At 46.3% G+C, this 23,663-nt stretch overlaps 1 protein-coding gene across 1 annotated transcript; it reads left to right on the plus strand.

Annotated features, from left to right (window-relative positions):
* The first annotated feature begins 639 nt into the window (after positions 1-639).
* Positions 640-22,847, plus strand: LOC139474302 (kinetochore protein NDC80 homolog). Its single transcript, XM_071257257.1, has 14 exons — positions 640-701; positions 2,540-2,801; positions 3,669-3,774; positions 4,658-4,744; positions 5,254-5,439; positions 5,885-5,974; positions 7,952-8,045; positions 8,223-8,317; positions 8,690-8,834; positions 10,564-10,769; positions 11,235-11,564; positions 18,195-18,325; positions 21,680-21,782; positions 22,354-22,847. Exons 2-14 carry the CDS (start codon positions 2,563-2,565, stop codon positions 22,438-22,440), a joined length of 1,899 nt encoding a protein of 632 aa, XP_071113358.1. The 5' UTR covers positions 640-701; positions 2,540-2,562; the 3' UTR covers positions 22,441-22,847.
* The last annotated feature ends 816 nt before the right edge of the window (positions 22,848-23,663 follow it).

A 23,663-nucleotide genomic window follows, 5' to 3' on the forward strand; every position in this document is an offset into this window, starting at 1 on the left:
AGAATCTTAATTACCGCGTTTAGAGAATGTTCGTATTTAAAGAACATTTGCGCTACATCTATTAGCGACATCAGAAACAGGTACAGTAAACTACGGTTATAGCGAACTCAAAGGGCCACTAATGTTAGTTCGTTATAGCCGTAGTTCGTCATAAGAATATGTTCAGCATAAATACAGCAGTGGCCAGGACAAAGAAATAAGTTCGTCATATCCGTCAGTTCGTTATAAGCTTGTTCGTTATAAACGATGTCGGGAAATGGTGCTTAGAATGAAACATCCCTCAGCTTTTTTAGCCTGGGAAATCACGCGTGCAACCCAATAAGTTGAATTCTTATCACGGTTTTATTTAAAGTATATATTAATTTGTTCAGATTACAAAAAATAACTTCCGAAAAGCCTTTTTCAGGACCATCAAGCGCTTGTCATCTAGCGTAAGATTTTCTTAATTCTTCTAAATATTCAAAGATACAATATTCTTTTCTTTATATATCTATACTTCAAATCATTTTGTTAAGCTTTATTGCGATTGAGATATGTTTTGCGCAACCGAGGAAAAGATATGTCATTGATTACCGTCGACTTGTAATATATTTCGTTCCGTTTGTTAGTTTGAATTTTTTACACAAACCGGAAGCGCTTTCGGTTTCTTTACGCATGCGCGTATTTGAAAAGGCGGCTGGTTCAATTTTCGTGGATTTTCTGTAAGGTTATTTCTTTTCAATATTTTAATACTCTGCGTGTTGTATTTATTAAAATTGTGATTTACTTATCTGGTGCCCCATATCAAGTATATTGTTAAATAAAATGATTATAGTATAAGTTATACACGAATATGCAATCGCATATGTCTTGATGTTTACAAACAAAAAGTCCTATTTTCATTACGTTGACAGGCTAAGGACATCCCAGGGACAATCAGTAGAATACAAGATTTTAGTGTCTGTAACATCATAAGACATGACAATTATACAACCGCTGTGAAAGAATTATAATGCTCACTTCATGAGATGCACCGAAATAGAATCTAGTTTCAATGAATTGGTTTTTCCTGAACCATATTGAACATGTTGAACGTCATCGCTGATCAATTGTTTTGCCGGGTAAATTGCAGATACATTCATTATGTATACACAACCCATAGTGTGAGTTAAGTCTGAGAATAAGAGAGTGTAGAACGATGGATCAACAATTAAGTAACCATCTCAGCGTTAGAAATTGACACTAGTCCAGTAGTCCTTGCCAAACTGGCCAATAGCCATGATAGGTATCATAAGGACTAGTAGAAATTTGCCATTTTTAAGGGTTTTGCTATATGTTATCATTATAAGGACTAGTGGACTAAAACTTTAAGTTTCTACCGCTGCATGTTGTACATTTGTCATACTGTGCTATGTATTGAAGAAATCTGCAATATCAAAAGGCTACATTTATAAGGTGTCCATCTTTGATTGTTTGTAAACAACATCAAATCACATGCAAGTGTTATGATGAATGTTTCATAACAGTTTGTTACGTTACCTGTTTAGTGGTTACATAGTACCCCATGGGTGACAATGATTATTATCAGGATTATAAGCTGTGCTATACTGGACAGAAATACGGTTTACTGGACCTAAGCTTAGGACTAGTGACTAAAGTTGCAGCTTCTGTTGCATTAGTGTGTGTGATATGGTTTCCTTGTCCTACACCAATGTACTGATGATTGGACTGTCTTACCACAAAACCAAACTCAAGATGGCTGTCTAATATTGGGCTCAGTTAAGCCTGTTGAGTACATGATCACTATTTGATATTTTTTCAACTATTTTGGTTTAAAGGTCAAAATTATTCTTGATTTTGCATCGATTTTAATTTTTAATTTTCTACATTGTTCAGGTCTTGTTTACAAACTGTACAACAGAGTTGTATATCTTCAAAATGAAACATTATGTTTACAGGCATATTTAACTTTGTTGAAAGGACAAGTAAACTCAACATCACTGAACATAGCAACTTTGCAGATTTTAATACTTTAGGGCATACTTAATCTGGGTATTAATCCCTGACAGTCATTTATTGTGTTGAATTTTGACCGAAGGCAGCTGCAGTTATGTTACCCACACAGGATGTCAGTTATAAATATCTTTTTAAAAACATCTTGATAAAATGCTAGTTACCGATTGATAATTGTTATCTTAATTGTTCACAATGTCAAGATCAAGGGTCGTTTCACACATTCAACAATGTATGCAATGTTGATATTTTTGTAGGATTAGTAGAAACAGTATGTGTGTAACGGGTGAGAATCACGCCCCCAAATATGTTTGTTTTGGAAGCTGATTACGGAGCATGTGATTTCATCACTTTCACTTGGACATTGAAATACTTTCTACTAAAATTATGAACTTTTCACTCTCGGAAATTTACTAAATGTATCAATAAAAAAAAGATATTTGCCAAAAAATGCAATTATTTTGTTTTGCTTTGATTATGCTGATGATTATTTCATTTTAAAAAAACCCAGAAACATTGTCATTTGAAAACTCTTTGGTGGTTTCAGGTTACTACAGTTTGGATGTAAACATGATGCGGAAGTCCAGTTTGGGAGGCCGGCCATCTCTAGCAGGGCCATTAAGAGTGAGGACTGATGATAACGTAAAGCCGTCAAGCAGCAGACAGTCAGTAGGGTGTGGACTGTCGTCGGGAAACAGGCTGTCAATAGGAAGCAGACCATCACTGGGGGGAAGACCATCAATAGGACGGGCTCAGAAGCCAGTGTCACGATACAGTGCATATCCCACCACTGCAGGTCAAAAGAGAAGGTAAGCACTGTCTGTTGAAATATTCACCTTGTTCACTGGTGGCCCAGTGGTTGATGCTATAACCATGATAACTGTTATGTTCTGTTGTGTCTGTCAACTGCCAGTTGTCTCTGGTCATTGTCTCTGGTCATTGTCTCAATTCCACAGGTATGGTAAGGGCTCTTTTGGCTCATGGGATGTGCATGATTTACGAAATGAGAAAAATCTTTATAGATGATTCTGAATGTTATCAGATGTCATTCTCTTTAAAATCAGATCTTAGTTCTCGCTATCACTAAACAAAGATCTGACATCCCATTACGGGTCACATCAGAACGACCTTTCATCAGACCAATCAAAGCGTTGCTTACCAGATCATGAAAGTGACAGTTGGAATTTGTTTTCTAATCATGCAACCTCGAAAACGTTAACACAGGGTATTCTGAATGACAGTTACGGCCGGTACGACTGGTTCCATCAAAATTATCATCTATCTCACTTCCGTAAGATAAACATTTGAACGTAGGACTAGGAGGTGGGAAGCACTGCTGTAAATCTCAACCATATATTAGACATTCCGGAATGTTTGTTTGCTCAGTTTATCAAATTTTAATTGAGAACTGTGTCAACATACTTTTCAAGCATAGTCTGAGATGGAAGTCGCCAGGTTGAAACAAGTGCCGTAAAGATCAAGAAAGCTGCTTTCTAATTAGCTGATGTCGACTTCATGTTAGTCATTTCAGTGGTTGGTCAAAGTTCGCGAAAGGTCGTTCGTACATGACCCGTAATGAGATGTCCTCAGATCTTTGTTTTGCAGCAGATTGATCAGATGTGTTCATATATTATTCATGATCATATCAGTTCATCCAATAATCCATATTTTTTCAGACATTCCAGTGGCATAGGAATCCGTGGCCGCACTGATGTACCAAAAGATCCAAGACCGATATCTGACAAGAGTTTCCAGCACAAGCTGATAAGACAGCTCCTGGAGGTATTTGTCCTGTCTATACTGGTTATCATTAGGACCACACAGGTAGTGGTGTGACAATTAAGCAAACTAATAATGCACTGCAATTGTCAAAGGGCCGTTATTGACTACATACTACATAATGTTACAAGTTTAAATATTTTTAGTTTGCATTGATACTAAGCTTTACTATTGATCATGTTCATGGTTTTGATTGTTCTAAACATGGTAAAACAATAAAGCATAAGTGTATATCCACCTGGTTAATACTTTTCCATGTGCTTTATATGAGAAAATATATTTATGATGTTCATAAGCATGATAACAGACTATCATTAGCATGGATAAGATACCTAAAATCCTGAGTTCCTGAGCTATATTTTGAATCTACGAAATAGTGAGCATGTTAGGCATTACATCATCTCAAATCAAATGATTACATCGTTAGAAGGTATATAGATACTGAGAATGCTGTGCAATACTATTGCAGTTACAATAATTGCAATAGCATTTTTAGCTATTGCAATAGTGGTTTTAGCAACAATACTATTGCAAATTTCAGTGGTTGAAATACCCCCACTCATGCCAATAGTCACCCATAGTAACATGTAATAAAACAGTTGACATACCGGTACACTAATCAGTGAGACTAATGCCAGCAATCATGCCAATAGTCACCCATAATAACATGTTATTAAACAGTTGACATACCGGTACACTAATCAGTGAGACTAATACAAGCAATCATGCCAATAGTCACCCATAATAACACGTTAGTAAACAGTTGACATACCGGTACACTAATCAGTGAGACTAATGCCAGCAATCATGTAAACATTGATCAGGGGGTAATATTGACCTCTGTGATTGTGATTGTGATTATAATGATAATAAATATTGATTTCAGTGGCTGACAGATAAGGGCTATTCACATCCCATCTCACAAAAGATCCTTGTTTCACCACCAAGTAAAGAATTCTTTAGAATATTTGAGGTAAGAGCATTTTTCCAGTAGTTTATATCTGCTTGTCATGTGTTATATTCAAGGGAAACTGTTTGCACCTGTTATTGTGCATTACTCACATTCTTGACATAATGTATAATTATCAGTCTGCGTCTTGAGCCACTAGTCCAGAGCATGAGTCCAGCAAAAGTCTAGTAACATCAGCTTTATATAGTCCATAGTATTGTAAAGATTGTGCAGAGTTGCATCCCTTAGGCTCACCACAAACCTATGATTGTGGGTTCGATTCCCGGTTCGCCCGATTATGTTTCTAGGTTTGTCAGCACCATACTTGACACGCCGCGATATAACTGGAATACTGTTAAAAGCAGCGTTAAACCAAACTCTCTCTCTCTCTCACTCACTCACTCACTCACTCGAGCTTGGAGCCTCAAACATGTCAAAAGGTTTTGGCACAGACTGCAATATTATCAGGACGATGGTAAGGTTATTTGAAATAAATCCTTTTCTGAGTCTTGGTCTCATGTCTTGCATTCCAGTTCTTAAATGGTCACCTTGAACCCAAATACAAGATTGGTCCTAAGCCAGAGGAGGAGATTCCCAAGATTTTCAAAGTGCTGGGTTACCCGTTCTCCATCTCCAAGAGCTCCATGTTTGCCATCGGCAGCCCCCACACCTGGCCCTACCTCCTGGCAGCCCTCATCTGGCTGGTGGAACTCATCAAGGTCATGCTCATTCCTTACCACTGTCATCACCACCATACTCCTTTTAGGAATCTTTACTAACCATGCTCACTAATAAACATGATATCATGAATATGCAGATGCCTCAGTGGTTTAGTGGTAGAGCGTCCGCTAGGAGGTTCAATACCCGGCCGTATCACCTCACCCTCACCTCATAAATATGGTTGGGTCTGTGGAACCCAAAAAATATGCACCTCAATCGTTTGCATTGTAGTACAAGGGGTGGCAACTTGTGTTCCCATACATGTATGGGCATTGTAAGGGGGATAACTCTAAAAGGATTTAGAGCAAATATGTCAGGCGAAGGGGATGCATTCCTACGTCATGCTGACATCCTCTTATTTCTTTTTTCACATGTCGTGGAAATGAGTTTATGGCCGTGGAAGCTCAGGGCTGTCCTTCATTGTCTGCTTGTGTTTACTTCCAGATGGGCCACTTCATGAGCGATAAAGCAGGCATTGAAGCTATTCTCTTCCCACTTGAGGAGGATGATTTTGACTCCAGTCCAGAGAATAAGGTAACATTTTTATCCCCCGCCCCAACGAAGTTTGCGTGGGATATAGAAATGGGTTCCGTCTCTGTGTGTGTGTGTGTGTGTGTGTGTGTGTGTGTGTGTGTGTGTGTGTGTGTGTGTGTGTGTGTGTGTGTGTGTGTGTGTGTGTGTGTGTGTGTGTGTGTGTGTGTGTGTGTGTGTGTGTGTGTGTGTGTGTGTGTGTGTGTGTGTGTGTGTGTGTGTGAGTGCGTGCGTGCGTGCGTGCGTGCGTGCGTGCGTGCGTCACGAAATCGTTTCCGGAGCATGACCCAGAAACCGTTAAATATTTCTCTACGAAAATTTGCGTGTCATCAGACTCATGCTCAACTGGTGCCTTTTGCTATTTAGGAATTTTAGGAATTTTTATTTTTTACTTTTCCATGGCAACAAGTTGAACTTAGGTTCTATAAGGGTGCTGTTCATTTCCGGAGCGTAACTCAAAAACCGTTAAATAATTTCTTACGTAACTTTGCATGTCTACTAGGCACATACTGAACTGCTGCCTTTTGCTATTTAGGAATTTTAGAAATTTTTATTGTTTATGTTTCCATGACAACAAGTTGGATTTAAGTTTTAATATAGGATTGGTTTACTTAAAGGGGAAGTGTACACGCAAAAATCACTTTCTTTCTTTTTCTAAACAAAACGCAATTTTAGAATTAGTTAGTATCTGTGTTTGAAAATATACACTCATTTTTTTTCACAGTGAAAGTAGGAAGCTCACAATAGTGTGAAAGTGATATGCCGTTATGAGGCCTTCGTTTTACGAGCGAAATAGGCCTGAGTTATCCCCCTTAGATTATGACGTAATTGGTGCCAATTCAACTGGGTGCCTGTCTATTCTCAACGCAAAAGATATCAAGGACCAGTTTGCGGTAAAACAACATGGTTTACGACACACTGCGGCGCAGTGGTGACTCAGCATAACACAATTCTGGCTTGCATCTGAGATGCTAGAATCACAAAACTGTACCTACACCACGTGAAGCGGCTCTAACAAAGCATGATGACGTCATAATGTTTATCAATTGGCACCAATGACGTCATATTGCAAGGGACATAAGCCATGGTGTTTTTGTTATGGAAATAGAACACTTGGTAAATGTGAAAAATATAAATCGTTTTAGTGCAAAAAAGATGTTAATTAAATATGATGTTTTTATATTTTTGTCTATGACACTTCTATGTTAACACTTTTAATGTGGAAAAAGTACAAGAAAAAAAGGTTCATTTCCGTGTGAACTTGCCCTTTAAGGAGTATAACAAATAAACTGTTAAATATTTCCTTGCCAAACATTGCATGTCTGTATATAAAGCGCATACTGAACTAGTGCCATTTGATATTCAGGAGTTTTAGAAATGTTTATTTTAGAATTTCCATTGCAGCTATTTTGACATGGGCTAAGAGAAATGTTGGTCATTTACCTGGTTTGGGACCATAACGTGTTAAAATGGGCGGGGGATATAGATGACTTTGTCAACTATACGCTTGTTCACATTAACATTCAATAGGGGCAGTGTGGTAGCCTTGTGGTTGAAGCGTTGACTCATCATGTCAAAGGCCCGGGTTCGATTTCCCATGTGTGAAGCCCATTTCCAATGTCCCCAGCTGGGATATGGCTGGAATATTTCTACTCACTACCTTAAATTTAATTTGTGTTATAACTTATAGAAAAGTTCCATATTTGTGATTTTGATTGTGAAGTTTATGCAGCCTTGCCATAGGGCAAAGGCCGGACATCAGAAAACTTAAAACTTACATTCATCATGTTCTTAAGCTTATAAACAACACAATGTGATGTTCTTCACGATTTTGCTGACTAATTCCACATTCCTGGAAAACAATACTTTAGGAACAATTCTTTCTCTTTTACTTTTCCTTCATATCCAACAATATACAGTCCTTTGTGGATAAGTCATCTCTAACTGTGGTACAATTGTGAGTATCTTTCTCTCCTCCAGCTTCTGTTTGAGTACTGTGAAAACACCTATGCTGCCTTCTTGTCTGAGGAGGATGAATATGATGCCTATGATGAGGAATTGTCGAGGATGCTAAGTAAGTAACTTGCCTCTTATGGGCTCAGCTGGATCCAAGGCCAGTAGAGCTTAAACAAGGGGGGATTGTCCTGCTGTCTCGTCTTAAATGAATAGTTGGTACATTCTTATGTAAATACAGGTTTTGGAAAAAACAATGTAATAATGATTTTAAATGCTCATGTCTTGTCCATTCCAGAGGACAAGTACCAGGGCACAGGAGGTGGTATTGATGCCCTCATCGCAGAAAATGCACGTCTCAAGCAGGAGCTGGAACTACTTGAACAGGATGGGGTAAGACACATGGCATATTATGGGGGAACTGAGGTACTGTTTTAGGGGAAATTGTTGGGTTTTCTTATCATTTTCTTATTCCCCAATTTTAGGGATTCAGTAAACTTGGTTGAAGCAAACGTACCATCATGAGCTTACTATGACAGTTTGGGACCTAACCATCATCTGATACACAACAGATTTTAGCTAGACACATTTTATATCTTGATTATGAGATAAAACTTGAGAATGTGTAATTGCCGATTTGGTGTCATCCTGGCACAGTGGTGTATATTGTTGCTCATACTATCAACCACTGGGTCAGGACTTGTCCTTTACAGGCATAAGCGGGTAGTGCAATATTGACTTACTTCCTGACTCCATGTTTATCAGGATCGACTGGTTGGTCTACAAGAGCAGCGTGAGGTTGTGCGGAGTGACATGACAAGGTTTGACCAGTACCTGGAGGAGATGTCATCCTACCGGCACAAGCTGGAAGTCCAGCAGAGGGAGCTGGAGGAGGACAATGGAGGTCTAGGTCAGTGACCTGTGATTGGGTGAGGGAGGAGGTCTAGGTCAGTGACCTGTGATTGGGTGAGGGAGGAGGACAATGGCAGTCTAGGTCAGTGACCTGTGATTGGGTGAGGGAGGAGGACAATGGAGGTCTAGGTCAGTGACATGGGGTTGGGTGAGGGAGGAGGTACAGGTCAGTGACTTGGGGTTGGGTGAGAGGATGACAATGGATGCCGAGGTCAGTGATGTGGGGTTGGGTGAGGGAGGAGGTACAGGTCAGTGACTTGGGGTTGGGTAAGAGAATGACAATGGATGTCTAGGTCAGTGATGTGGGGTTGGGTGAGAGGATGACAATGGATGTCTACGTCAGTGACGTGAAGTTGGGTGAGGGAGTAGGTACAGGTCAGTGACGTGGGGTTGGGTGAGAGGATGACAATGGATGTCTAGGTCAGTGACTTGGGGTTGGGTGAGAGGATGACAATGGATGTCTTGGTCAGTGACATGAAGTTGGGTGAGGGAGGAGGTACAGGTCAGTGACTTGGGGTTGGGTGAGAGGATGACAATGGATGTCTAGGTCAGTGACTTGGGGTTGGGTGAGAGGATGACAATGGATGTCTAGGTCAGTGACGTGAAGTTGGGTGAGGGAGGAGGTACAGGTCAGTGACGTGGGGTTGGGTGAGAGGATGACAATGGATGCCTAGGTCAGTGACATGGGGTTGGGTGAGGGAGGAGGTACAGGTCAGTGACGTGTTGGGTGAGAGGATGACAATGGATGTCTAGGTCAGTGACGTGGGGTTGGGTGAGAGGATGACAATGGATGTCTAGGTCAGTGACTTGGGGTTGGGTGAGAGGATGACAATGGATGCCTAGGTCAGTGATGTGGGGTTGGGTGAGGGAGGAGGTACAGGTCAGTGACGTGGGGTTGGGTGAGAGGATGACAATGGATGTCTTGGTCAGTGACTTGGGGTTGGGTGAGAGGATGACAATGGATGTCTAGGTCAGTGACGTGAAGTTGGGTGAGGGAGGAGGTACAGGTCAGTGACGTGGGGTTGGGTGAGAGGATGACAATGGATGTCTAGGTCAGTGATGTGGGGTTGGGTGAGAGGATGACAATGGATGCCTAGGTCAGTGACATGGGGTTGGGTGAGGGAGGAGGTACAGGTCAGTGACTTGGGGTTGGGTGAGAGGATGACAATGGATGTCTAGGTCAGTGACTTGGGGTTGGGTGAGAGGATGACAATGGATGTCTAGGTCAGTGACGTGAAGTTGGGTGAGGGAGGAGGTACAGGTCAGTGACGTGGGGTTGGGTGAGAGGATGACAATGGATGTCTAGGTCAGTGATGTGGGGTTGGGTGAGAGGATGACAATGGATGTCTAGGTCAGACGTGGGGTTGGGTGAGAGGATGACAATGGATGTCTAGGTCAGTGATGTGGGGTTGGGTGAGAGGATGACAATGGATGTCTAGGTCAGTGATGTGGGGTTGGGTGAGAGGATGACAATGGATGTCTAGGTCAGTGACGTGAAGTTGGGTGAGGGAGGAGGTACAGGTCAGTGATGTGGGGTTGGGTGAGAGGATGACAATGGATGTCTAGGTCAGTGATGTGGGGTTGGGTGAGAGGATGACAATGGATGTCTAGGTCAGTGACGTGGGGTTGGGTAAGATGATGATAATGGAGGTCTTAATATCTTACTAAGAATATGAAGCTTGTGATAAGTAAGATGTTCATGTTTGACCTTCTCCCTCCTGCTGCAGAGGCTGAATACAGGTCAGTGGAACAAAAGAACAAGCACATGCAGGCAATCTACGAGACACAGAACCTGACCCCCGCAGATGTGGAGCGCCTGAAGCTGAACAGGCAGGAACTACAGCGGCAGATTGACGCCCTGGACAAGGAGATTGAGCAGGACGACCTTGACAACTGGAAGGAAGAGATGAACATGGCTAAGTCCAGAGAACGGGTGAGATGGACTTTTTGTTTGGCTTGTGTTCAACATCATCAGAGTAATATGATGTGACATGATGATGAAAGGACTTTAATAAATAAAGTGTTCATTCTAAAAAGCATGTTGAACATGTTTAAAGTGAAGTTTAGCCCTGATAATGTTTGTCAGCACCATACCCATCCTCCTGGGTTTCACCAAAGTGTTAAACGTCAGACTTACATCACATGAGGTTTACTCCCACATCAAGCGGACACACCATGATATAACAGAAATATTGTTCACAGCAGCTATAAACTCACTCACTTACATATTACGTTTAAAATTAGTATGCCCTTCAGTTTTCATGAGTTTGTCATGGCTTTGTCATGCAAGACAGTTTTTCATGTGGAGTTGTCTATGGACAACGTTGGACAGGTTTTGATCACTTGATTGATATGATACATCTTTATTGTGTTGAAAATATGTAGTATCTGTTTTCAGATGGAAACGAAGAGCAGTGAATACAATAAAATGGCTCACGGTTTGAAGCTTGTCCCAGTGTCAGCAGAGAATGCATGTGGCATTGACTATGAACTGAAGACTTCATACCAGAACACAATGACTGTTGACTTTGACAGCACGATCAAACCTGCACTGATGCAGCTGAAGAAACAGTGCAATGTCAGCTTAAATGAGAAGTCGCGACAGTTATTGATCCAGCAGGATTCCTTGGAGCAGCTATCTGAGCTCGTAACAGAGCAGCAGGATGCTGTCAGGGTGATGGAAAAGAATTTGAACATAGCCGATGAGGAGTACAAGACTGAAAAAGAGGTGGGTGGAGGTAGGATCAGAGTGGGGTTGAGTGGGGGAGTGTATGGGTGTGGGATCAGTGAGTAGGGTTGAGATTGAGATGGGTGATGGTGGTGTGATCAGTGAAATGGAAGTGGGTGTTGGTGGGATCAGTGAGATAAAAGTGGGTGATGGTGGGATCAGTGAGTGTGGGTAAGATGGGTGTTGTGGGATCAGTGAGTGAGGGTGAGATGGGTGTTGTGGGATCAGTGAGATGGGTGTTGTGGGATCAGTGAGATGGAGGTGGGTGTTGGTGGGATCAGTGAGATGGAGGTGGGTGTTGGTGGGATCAGTGAGTGAGGGTGAGATGGGTGTTGTGGGATCAGTGAGATGGAGGTGGGTGTTGGTGGGATCAGTGAGATGGAGGTGAGTGGTGGTGGGATCAGTGAGATGGAGGTGGGTGGTGGTGGGATCAGTGAGATGGAGGTGAGTGGTGGTGGGATCAGTGAGATGGAGGTGGGTGGTGGTGATATCAGTGAGATGGAGGTGGGTGTTGGTGGGATCAGTGAGATGGGTGTGGGTGGTGGCGGGAACAGTGAGATGGAGGTGGGTGGTGGTGGGATCAGTGAGATGGAGGTGGGTGTTGGTGGGATCAGTGAGATGGAGGTGGGTGTTGGTGGGATCAGTGAGATGGAGGTGGGATCAGTGAGATGGTGGTGGGATCAGTGAGATGGAGGTGGGTGGTGGTGGGATCAGTGAGATGGTGGTGGGATCAGTGAGATGGAGGTGGGTGGTGGTGGGATCAGTGAGATGGAGGTGGGTGTTGGTGGGATCAGTGAGATGGAGGTGGGTGTTGGTGGGATCAGTGAGATGGAGGTGGGTGTTGGTGGGATCAGTGAGATGGAGGTGGGTGTTGGTGGGATCAGTGAGATGGTGGTGGGATCAGTGAGATGGAGGTGGGTGGTGATGGGATCAGTGAGATGGAGGTGGGTTGTGGTGGGATCAGTGAGATGGAGGTGGGTGGTGGTGGGATCACTGAGATGGAGGTGGGTGTTGGTGGGATCAGTGAGATGGAGGTGGGTGGTGGTGGGATCAGTGAGATGGAGGTGGGTGGTGGTGGGATCAGTGAGATGGAGGTGAGTGGTGGTGGGATCAGTGAGATGGAGGTGAGTGGTGGTGGGATCAGTGAGATGGAGGTGGGTGGTGGTGGGATCAGTGAGATGGAGGTGGGTGGTGGTGGGATCAGTGAGATGGAGGTGAGTGGTGGTGGGATCAGTGAGATGGAGGTGGGTGGTGGTGATATCAGTGAGATGGAGGTGGGTGTTGGTGGGATCAGTGAGATGGGTGTGGGTGGTGGCGGGAACAGTGAGATGGAGGTGGGTGGTGGTGGGATCAGTGAGATGGAGGTGGGTGTTGGTGGGATCAGTGAGATGGAGGTGGGTGTTGGTGGGATCAGTGAGATGGAGGTGGGATCAGTGAGATGGTGGTGGGATCAGTGAGATGGAGGTGGGTGGTGGTGGGATCAGTGAGATGGTGGTGGGATCAGTGAGATGGAGGTGGGTGGTGGTGGGATCAGTGAGATGGAGGTGGGTGTTGGTGGGATCAGTGAGATGGAGGTGGGTGTTGGTGGGATCAGTGAGATGGAGGTGGGTGTTGGTGGGATCAGTGAGATGGAGGTGGGTGTTGGTGGGATCAGTGAGATGGTGGTGGGATCAGTGAGATGGAGGTGGGTGGTGATGGGATCAGTGAGATGGAGGTGGGTTGTGGTGGGATCAGTGAGATGGAGGTGGGTGGTGGTGGGATCACTGAGATGGAGGTGGGTGTTGGTGGGATCAGTGAGATGGAGGTGGGTGGTGGTGGGATCAGTGAGATGGAGGTGGGTGGTGGTGGGATCACTGAGATGGAGGTGGGTGGTGGTGGGATCAGTGAGATGGTGGTGGGATCAGTGAGATGGGTGTTGGTGGGATCAGTGAGATGGAGGTGGGTGGTGGTGGGATCAGTGAGATGGAGGTGGGTGGTGGTGGGATCAGTGAGATGGAGGTGGGTGTTGGTGGGATCAGTGAGATGGTGGTGGTATCAGTGAGTGAGGGTGAGATGGGTGTTGTGGGATCAGTGAGATGGGTGTTGTGGGATCAGTGAGATGGGTGTGGGTGGTGGTGGGATCAGTGAGATGGAGGTGGGTGGTGGTGGGATCAGTGAGATGGAGGTGGATGGTGGTGGGATCAGTGAGATGGAAGTGGGTGGTGGTGGGATCAGTGAGATGGGTGTTGTGGGATCAGTGAGATGGGTGTTGTGGGATCAGTGAGATGGAGGTGGGTGGTGGTGGGATCAGTGAGATGGAGGTGGGTGTTGGTGGGATCAGTGAGATGGAGGTGGGTGTTGGTGGGATCAGTGAGATGGAGGTGGGTGTTGGTGGGATCAGTGAGATGGAGGTGGGTGTTGGTGGGATCAGTGAGATGGTGGTGGGATCAGTGAGATGGAGGTGGGTGGTGATGGGATCAGTGAGATGGAGGTGGGTTGTGGTGGGATCAGTGAGATGGAGGTGGGTGGTGGTGGGATCACTGAGATGGAGGTGGGTGTTGGTGGGATCAGTGAGATGGAGGTGGGTGGTGGTGGGATCAGTGAGATGGAGGTGGGTGGTGGTGGGATCACTGAGATGGAGGTGGGTGGTGGTGGGATCAGTGAGATGGTGGTGGGATCAGTGAGATGGGTGTTGGTGGGATCAGTGAGATGGAGGTGGGTGGTGGTGGGATCAGTGAGATGGAGGTGGGTGGTGGTGGGATCAGTGAGATGGAGGTGGGTGTTGGTGGGATCAGTGAGATGGTGGTGGTATCAGTGAGTGAGGGTGAGATGGGTGTTGTGGGATCAGTGAGATGGGTGTTGTGGGATCAGTGAGATGGGTGTGGGTGGTGGTGGGATCAGTGAGATGGAGGTGGGTGGTGGTGGGATCAGTGAGATGGAGGTGGATGGTGGTGGGATCAGTGAGATGGAAGTGGGTGGTGGTGGGATCAGTGAGATGGGTGTTGTGGGATCAGTGAGATGGGTGTTGTGGGATCAGTGAGATGGAGGTGGGTGGTGGTGGGATCAGTGAGATGGAGGTGGGTGGTGGTGGGATCAGTGAGATGGAGGTGGGTGGTGGTGGGATCAGTGAGATGGTGGTGGGATCAGTGAGATGGAGGTGGGTGGTGGTGGGATCAGTGAGATGGGTGTGGGTGGTGGTGGGATCAGTGAGATGGGTGTTGGTGGGATCAGTGAGATGGTGGTGGGATCAGTGAGATGGGTGTGGGTGGTGGTGGGATCAGTGAGATGGAGGTGGGTGGTGGTGGGATCAGTGAGATGGTGGTGGGATCAGTGAGATGGTGGTGGGATCAGTGAGATGGTGGTGGGATCAGTGAGATGGAGGTGGGATCAGTGAGATGGTGGTGGGATCAGTGAGATGGTGGTGGGATCAGTGAGATGGTGGTGGGATCAGTGAGATGGTGGTGGGATCAGTGAGATGGTGGTGGGATCAGTGAGATGGTGGTGGGATCAGTGAGATGGGTGTGGGTGGTGGTGGGATCAGTGAGATGGAGGTGGGTGTTGGTGGGATCAGTGAGATAAAAGTGGTTGATGGTGGGATCAGTGAGTGTGGGTAAGATGGGTGTTGTGGGATCAGTGAGTGAGGGTGAGATGGGTGTGGTGGGATCAGTGAGATGGGTGTTGTGGGATCAGTGAGATGGAGGTGGGTGGTGGTGGGATCAGTGAGATGGAGGTGGGTGGTGGTGGGATCAGTGAGATGGAGGTGGGTGGTGGTGGGATCAGTGAGATGGGTGTGGGTGGTGGTGGGATCAGTGAGATGGAGGTGGGTGGTGGTGGGATCAGTGAGATGGAAGTGGGTGGTGGTGGGATCAGTGAGATGGGTGTTGTGGGATCAGTGAGATGGGTGTTGTGGGATCAGTGAGATGGGTGTGGGTGGTGGTGGGATCAGTGAGATGGAGGTGGGTGGTGGTGATATCAGTGAGATGGAGGTGGGTGTTGGTGGGATCAGTGAGATGGGTGTGGGTGGTGGTGGGAACAGTGAGATGGGTGTGGGTGGTGGTGGGATCAGTGAGATGGAGGTGGGTGGTGGTGGGATCAGTGAGATGGAGGTGGGTGGTGGTGGGAACAGTGAGATGGGTGTGGGTGGTGGTGGGATCAGTGAGATGGAGGTGGGTGGTGGTGGGATCAGTGAGATGGAGGTGGGTGGTGGTGGGATCAGTGAGATGGGTGTGGGTGGTGGTGGGATCAGTGAGATGGTGGTGGGTGGTGGTGGGATCAGTGAGATGGGTGTGGGTGGTGGCGGGATCAGTGAGATGGAGGTGGGTGTTGTGGGATCAGTGAGATGGTGGTGGGATCAGTGAGATGGGTGTTGTGGGATCAGTGAGATGGGTGTGGGTGGTGGCGGGATCAGTGAGATGGAGGTGGGTGGTGGTGGGATCAGTGAGATGGAGGTGGGTGGTGGTGGGATCAGTGAGATGGAGGTGGGTGGTGGTGGGATCAGTGAGGTGGGTGGTGGTGGGATCAGTGAGATGGAGGTGGGTGGTGGTGGGATCAGTGAGATGGGTGTGGGTGGTGGTGGGATCAGTGAGATGGAGGTGGGTGGTGGTGATATCAGTGAGATGGAAGTGGGTGTTGGTGGGATCAGTGAGATGGAGGTGGGTGGTGGTGGGATCAGTGAGATGGAGGTGGGTGGTGGTGATATCAGTGAGATGGAGGTGGGTGATGGTGGGATCAGTGAGATGGGTGTGGGTGGTTGTGGGATCAGTGAGATGGAGGTGGGTGGTGGTGGGATCAGTGAGATGGGTGTTGTGGGATCAGTGAGATGGGTGTTGTGGGATCAGTGAGTGGGGGTGAGATGGAGTGAGATGGGTGGTGATGGGATCACTGTGTGAGGTTGAGATGGAGATAGAGATGGCTGGTGATGGGATCAGTTAGTGGGGTTGAGATGGAATGAGATGGGAGATGGTGGGATCAGTGAGTGAGGTTGAGATGGAGCTAGAGATGGATGATGGTGGGATCAGTGAGTGAGGGTGAGATGGGTGATGGTGGGATCAGTGAGTGAGGTTGAGATGGGTGATGGTGGGATCAGTGAGTGAGGTTGAGATGGAGTGAGATGGATGATGGTGGGATCAGTGAGTGCGGTTGAGATGGAATGAGATGCGTGATGGTGGGATCAGTGAGATGGATGATGGTGGGATCAGTGAGTGGGGTTGAGATGGAATGAGATGCGTGATGGTGGGATCAGTGAGTAGGGGTGAGATGGATGATGGTGGGATCAGTGAGTAGGGTTGAGATGGAATGAGATGCGTGATGGTGGGATCAGTGAGTAGGGGTGAGATGGATGATGGTGGGATCAGTGAGTAGGGTTGAGATGGAATGAGATGCGTGATGGTGGGATCAGTGAGTAGGGGTGAGATGGATGATGGTGGGATCAGTGAGTGGGGTGGAGATGGAATGAGATGCGTGATGGTGGGATCAGTGAGTAGGGTTGAGATGGATGATGGTGGGATCAGTGAGTGGGGTTGAGATGGAATGAGATGCGTGATGGTGGGATCAGTGAGTAGGGGTGAGATGGATGATGGTGGGATCAGTGAGTGGGGTTGAGATGGAATGAGATGCGTGATGGTGGGATCAGTGAGTAGGGTTGAGATGGAATGAGATGCGTGATGGTGGGATCAGTGAGTAGGGGTGAGATGGATGATGGTGGGATCAGTGAGTGGGGTTGAGATGGAATGAGATGCGTGATGGTGGGATCAGTGAGTAGGGGTGAGATGGAATGAGATGCGTGATGGTGGGATCAGTGAGTAGGGGTGAGATGGATGATGGTGGGATCAGTGAGTGGGGTTGAGATGGAATGAGATGCGTGATGGTGGGATCAGTGAGTAGGGGTGAGATGGATGATGGTGGGATCAGTGAGTAGGGTTGAGATGGAATGAGATGCGTGATGGTGGGATCAGTGAGTAGGGGTGAGATGGATGATGGTGGGATCAGTGAGTGGGGTTGAGATGGAATGAGATGCGTGATGGTGGGATCAGTGAGTAGGGGTGAGATGGAATGAGATGCGTGATGGTGGGATCAGTGAGTAGGGGTGAGATGGATGATGGTGGGATCAGTGAGTGGGGTTGAGATGGAATGAGATGCGTGATGGTGGGATCAGTGAGTAGGGGTGAGATGGATGATGGTGGGATCAGTGAGTAGGGTTGAGATGGAATGAGATGCGTGATGGTGGGATCAGTGAGTAGGGGTGAGATGGATGATGGTGGGATCAGTGAGTGGGGTTGAGATGGAATGAGATGCGTGATGGTGGGATCAGTGAGTAGGGTTGAGATGGAATGAGATGCGTGATGGTGGGATCAGTGAGTAGGGTTGAGATGGAATGAGATGCATGATGGTGGGATCAGTGAGTGGGGTTGAGATGGAGTGAGATGGGTGATGGTGGGATCAGTGAGTGCAAAAATCACCATTCACTCTCTCATAGACAATACTTTTCTAATTTTGGCCAGATATAATTTTTGTAGTATGTAAACATACATTTTTGTTGTTACAGCGACATATTTTTTCTAAAGGAGAAGTATTACCCTTTTGTCAACTGCTGTATGTTTTGGGTGGTATCAAGTCCCTAGTCCAGAACTAACTAACCCTCCTGTTTCACAGAGCTTTCAGCAAGAGGTTCAGAACATCTTGGAGGATATCGAGCTCAAACAGAAGATGTGGGACAATGGCAAGAAGTCCTCGCAACTCTGTCGGCAGGAGACACAGAAGGAGTTCAAGGATGCAGTCAAACTGTAAGTCTCAAGTCAGGGTATTCAAAATGTTTATTTGAAAAGGGGATACAGATCAGTGGATCAGTGTCAGGGCATGTCAGTAGTGAATGTACAGATCAGTGAACCAGTGTCAGGGCATGTCAGTAGTGAATGTACAGATCAGTGGGCCAGTGTCAGGCATGTCAGTAGTGAATGTACAGATCAGTGGGCCAGTGTCAGGGCATGTCAGTAGTGAATGTACAGATCAGTGGGCCAGTGTCAGGGCATGTCTGTAGTGAATGTACAGATCAGTGGGCCAGTGTCAGGGCATGTCAGTAGTGAATATATAGATCAGTGGGCCAGTGTCGGGGCATGTCAGTAGTGAATGTACAGATCAGTGGGCCAGTGTCAGGGCATGTCAGTAGTGAATGTACAGATCAGTGGGCCAGTGTCAGGGCATGTCAGTAGTGAATGTACTGATCAGTGGGCCAGTGTCAGGGCATGTCAGTAGTGAATGTACAGATCAGTGGGCCAGTGTCTGGGCATGTCAGTAGTGAATGTACAGATCAGTGACCCAGTGTCAGGGCATGTCAGTAGTGAATGTACAGATCAGTGGAACAGTGTCAGGGCATGTCTGTAGTGAATGTACAGATCAGTGGGCCAGTGTCGGGGCATGTCAGTAGTGAATGTACAGATCAGTGGGCCAGTGTCAGGGCATGTCAGTAGTGAATGTACAGATCAGTGGATCAGTGTCGGGGCATGTCTGTAGTGAATGTACAGATCAGTGGGCCAGTGTCGGGGCATGTCAGTAGTGAATGTACAGATCAGTGGGCCAGTGTCAGGGCATGTCAGTAGTGAATGTACAGATCAGTGGACCAGTGTCGGGGCATGTCTGTAGTGAATGTACAGATCAGTGGGCCAGTGTCAGGGCATGTCAGTAGTGAATGTACAGATCAGTGGGCCAGTGGCAGGGCATGTCAGTAGTGAATGTACAGAACAGTGGGCCAGTGTCTGGGCATGTCAGTTGTGAATGTACAGATCAGTGGGCCAGTGTCAGGGCATGTCATTTGTGAATGTACAGATCAGTGGGCCAGTGTCAGGGCATGTCAGTAGTGAATGTACAGATCAGTGGGCCAGTGTCAGGGCATGTCAGTAGTGAATGTACAGATCAGTGGGCCAGTGTCTGGGCATGTCAGTAGTGAATGTACAGATCAGTGGACCAGTGTCTGGGCATGTCAGTAGTGAATGTACAGATCAGTGGGCCAGTGTCAGGGCATGTCAGTAGTGAATGTACAGATCAGTGGGCCAGTGTCAGGGCATGTCAGTAGTGAATGTACAGATCAGTGGGCCAGTGTCGGGGCATGTCAGTAGTGAATGTACTGATCAGTGGGCCAGTGTCGGGGCATGTCATTAGTGAATGTACAGATCAGTGGATCAGTGTCAGGGCATGTCAGTAGTGAATGTACTGATCAGTGGGCCAGTGTCGGGGCATGTCAGTAGTGAATGTACAGATCAGTGGATCAGTGTCGGGGCATGTCTGTAGTGAATGTACTGATCAGTGGGCCAGTGTCAGGGCATGTCAGTAGTGAATGTACAGATCAGTGGGCCAGTGTCAGGGCATGTCAGTAGTGAATGTACAGATCAGTGGGCCAGTGTCTGGGCATGTCTGTAGTGAATGTACAGATCAGTGGACCAGTGTCAGGGCATGTCAGTAGTGAATGTACAGATCAGTGGGCCAGTGTCAGGGCATGTCAGTAGTGAATGTACAGATCAGTGGATCAGTGTCGGGGCATGTCTGTAGTGAATGTACAGATCAGTGGGCCAGTGTCAGGGCATGTCAGTAGTGAATGTACAGATCAGTGGGCCAGTGTCAGGGCATGTCAGTAGTGAATGTACAGATCAGTGGGCCAGTGTCTGGGCATATCAGTAGTGAATGTACAGATCAGTGGGCCAGTGTCAGGGCATGTCTGTAGTGAATGTACAGATCAGTGGACCAGTGTCTGGGCATGTCAGTAGTGAATGTACAGATCAGTGGACCAGTGTCTGGGCATGTCAGTAGTGAATGTACAGATCAGTGGGCCAGTGTCAGGGCATGTCAGTAGTGAATGTACAGATCAGTGGGCCAGTGTCTGGGCATGTCAGTAGTGAATGTACAGATCAGTGGGCCAGTGTCTGGGCATGTCAGTAGTGAATGTACAGATCAGTGGACCAGTGTCTGGGCATGTCAGTAGTGAATGTACAGATCAGTGGAACAGTGTCTGGGCATGTCAGTAGTGAATGTACAGATCAGTGGGCCAGTGTCAGGGCATGTCAGTAGTGAATGTACAGATCAGTGGGCCAGTGTCGGGGCATGTCAGTAGTGAATGTACAGATCAGTGGGCCAGTGTCAGGGCATGTCAGTAGTGAATGTACTGATCAGTGGAACAGTGTCGGGGCATGTCTGTAGTGAATGTACAGATCAGTGGGCCAGTGTCAGGGCATGTCAGTAGTGAATGTACAGATCAGTGGGCCAGTGTCAGGGCATGTCTGTAGTGAATGTACTGATCAGTGGACCAGTGTCGGGGCATGTCAGTAGTGAATGTACTGATCAGTGGGCCAGTGTCAGGGCATGTCTGTAGTGAATGTACTGATCAGTGGGCCAGTGTCAGGGCATGTCAGTAGTGAATGTACAGATCAGTGGGCCAGTGTCAGGGCATGTCTGTAGTGAATGTACTGATCAGTGGATCAGTGTCTGGGCATGTCTGTAGTGAATGTACAGATCAGTGGACCAGTGTCGGGGCATGTCAGTAGTGAATGTACAGATCAGTGGGCCAGTGTCAGGGCATGTCTGTAGTGAATGTACAGATCAGTGGATCAGTGTCAGGGCATGTCTGTAGTGAATGTACAGATCAGTGGATCAGTGTCGGGGCATGTCTGTATTGAATGTACAGATCAGTGGATCAGTGTCAGGGCATGTCTGTAGTGAATGTACTGATCAGTGGGCCAGTGTCAGGGCATGTCTGTAGTGAATATACAGAACAGTGGATCAGTGTCAGGGCATGTCAGTAGTGAATGTACTGATCAGTGGGCCAGTGTCAGGGCATGTCTGTAGTGAATGTACTGATCAGTGGATCAGTGTCTGGGCATGTCTGTAGTGAATGTACTGATCAGTGGGCCAGTGTCAGGGCATGTCAGTAGTGAATGTACAGATCAGTGGGCCAGTGTCAGGGCATGTCTGTAGTGAATGTACTGATCAGTGGATCAGTGTCTGGGCATGTCTGTAGTGAATATACAGAACAGTGGATCAGTGCTGTTGTCAGACATCCTTGTTAAACATGTAAAAAATTACCCTTGTCTGACGAAAAACCTGTTATAACTGAATGAAACTATCATTTATGCGTTGTTCCTTTTCCTCAGAGCTGAACAGAGGAAGATTGACTTGTTGGATGAGGATCAGAGGTCGGTGGAGTTCCTGGACACAGTCATCCGGGAAGTCGTGGCCCACAAAACAGCTATTTCAGTAAGACTTTGCTTGTTCCACTTCAACCTTCATTTCTTAGCTGTAAGCACCATATCTATGATAGTGGTTTTGTCACTAATAATGTCCACAGTCTGCATCACTTTGAACCTTGAACACATAACCCTGATAGTGACACAACAGTGAAATACTGTTAAAGGGGCATTGAACCCAACATACCCCAGTCAATGGAAAACTGAACAGCTATAGGAAGCAAACACATTTCTTCTGTGTTATCTAGTTCATATCCATTACTACCAAATTTCTAAATTGCCACCATATATTTTGGTTTCATACATATATTTACTCTGTCACCTCTAGCCCAGCTCCTGCAATTAATACTACCCACTGCTATGGGACAACATTTCAGTGATGACTATTTAATAGTCATCACTGAAATGTTGTCCCATAGCAGTGGGTTTGAATCCTGGTTTTACCTGGTTTGTCAAACTTGGTGGTTTCACCAAACTGGTAAAAATCTAAGACCTGCATCACTTTCCTCCCACTTAAGCTGACATGCCGTGATATAACTAAAATACTGGTGGAACTCTAACTCCCTCACTTTTCACTTCAGGAGAGACTACAAGAGGTGGTTGCAGATACAAGGGTACTCCAGCAGAAAACACAAGAGGAAACGGAAAAGATATTTAGTTGTCACTGAATATCATACTTGGACTCTTTTTTCACCTCTACACACTATCTGTGGAATAAAACAGCTTCTTACTCGTCATGGCAACAGTGATTTTTAAGAGACAAATCTAAAAACGTCACTGTTTGGTCGTTTAGTAGTGCTCTGATGTAATATACTGTAAATATCATGTAAGCCTTGTATAGTGACATGTCTGGGCATGTTCCCATCATGTAGTGATCCTGCTGTTACACTCTGCTGAGCCTTGGGCAAAAGGGCACACTGGTCTACACTACAGCAAACTTGGGAAGACATGACGCAGTAGAAATACACCCTGCCTGATCAACACTGATGGCCACAGAAGAGGATTGCCAACTTTTTCTGAATGTATTTATTTCATTTATTAAAATACCATCTCTGCGCAGGCTAAGTTGTCTCCTGTGTTTGCAATACTGGTACTTCAGTGTTACGTGTTTATTCCCATGTTGAGAGGCCATGGTTAACACAGCAGTCATGACAGGCAATAGAATGAGTCAAAATAAGTACCGGTAGCACCAGCAATAAATGACAGACCCTATTACACAAGTCAGTGCACTCAAATGTCCAGAATATGTCACAAGTCACAGACGAATGTCTTGAATGAGGTGCATGCTCCATTCTTGAACCCAGGAAGCAGGCAGTAAGTTGATGTTTTCCCATAGGTCCAGTCCACACTCGGTATGTAGATGAGATGCAAGTGGGCTCAAAGAAAGAGGCCTCAAATCGCCCTCGTCTCACTCTCCTAAAGGAACAGCCAACCTTAAAGAAATGTATCAGACTGTGTAGTTGAAACCCAGTGTCTGTAACTGTAAACAAACAGCAGAACTCTAGCAAACAGCAGAGCAGGAGGGTAACGAAGGTGTCAGGTGCTGGGACAAAGTTTGGACTAGAAACAACTAAGGGAGGTCACTCTTCTTTATGAACTGCTGTGGGTAATACCACTGAATATAAAACTAACCACAACAGCTAACGAGTGTTTGATTTGCTGCAATAAACAATCATCAGAAGTAAAGTAGGCGTTTCAATAATAGGAATTTGCAACTATAAAGTGACTGGTAAAAGAAGAAAAATGTTCCACACAGAGATCATGGTCATGGCTGACCGAATCTTCAAGCCACCATGATACAGCAGTGTGCAGCCTTCCCCTCTAATGTACAGTGGGGACACAGGTGGCCCAGTCATCTAAGGCACCATAAGTAATAAACGTCTGAGACCTG

The sequence above is a fragment of the Haliotis cracherodii genome, unplaced genomic scaffold (genome assembly GCF_022045235.1).
Source record: "Haliotis cracherodii isolate W230 unplaced genomic scaffold, xgHalCrac1.p SCAF_3, whole genome shotgun sequence".
NCBI classification, from domain to species: domain Eukaryota; kingdom Metazoa; phylum Mollusca; class Gastropoda; order Lepetellida; family Haliotidae; genus Haliotis; species Haliotis cracherodii.

Bases quoted from the DNA above. Each gene is read 5' to 3' on its own strand.
- LOC139474302 (XM_071257257.1), top strand. From the start codon at position 2,563: ATGATGCGGAAGTCCAGTTTGGGAGGCCGGCCATCTCTAGCAGGGCCA. The intron at 2,802-3,668 runs GTAAGCACTGTC...ATATTTTTTCAG, and splicing joins ACTGCAGGTCAAAAGAGAAG to ACATTCCAGTGGCATAGGAA. The intron at 18,326-21,679 runs GTAAGTCTCAAG...CCTTTTCCTCAG, and splicing joins TTCAAGGATGCAGTCAAACT to AGCTGAACAGAGGAAGATTG.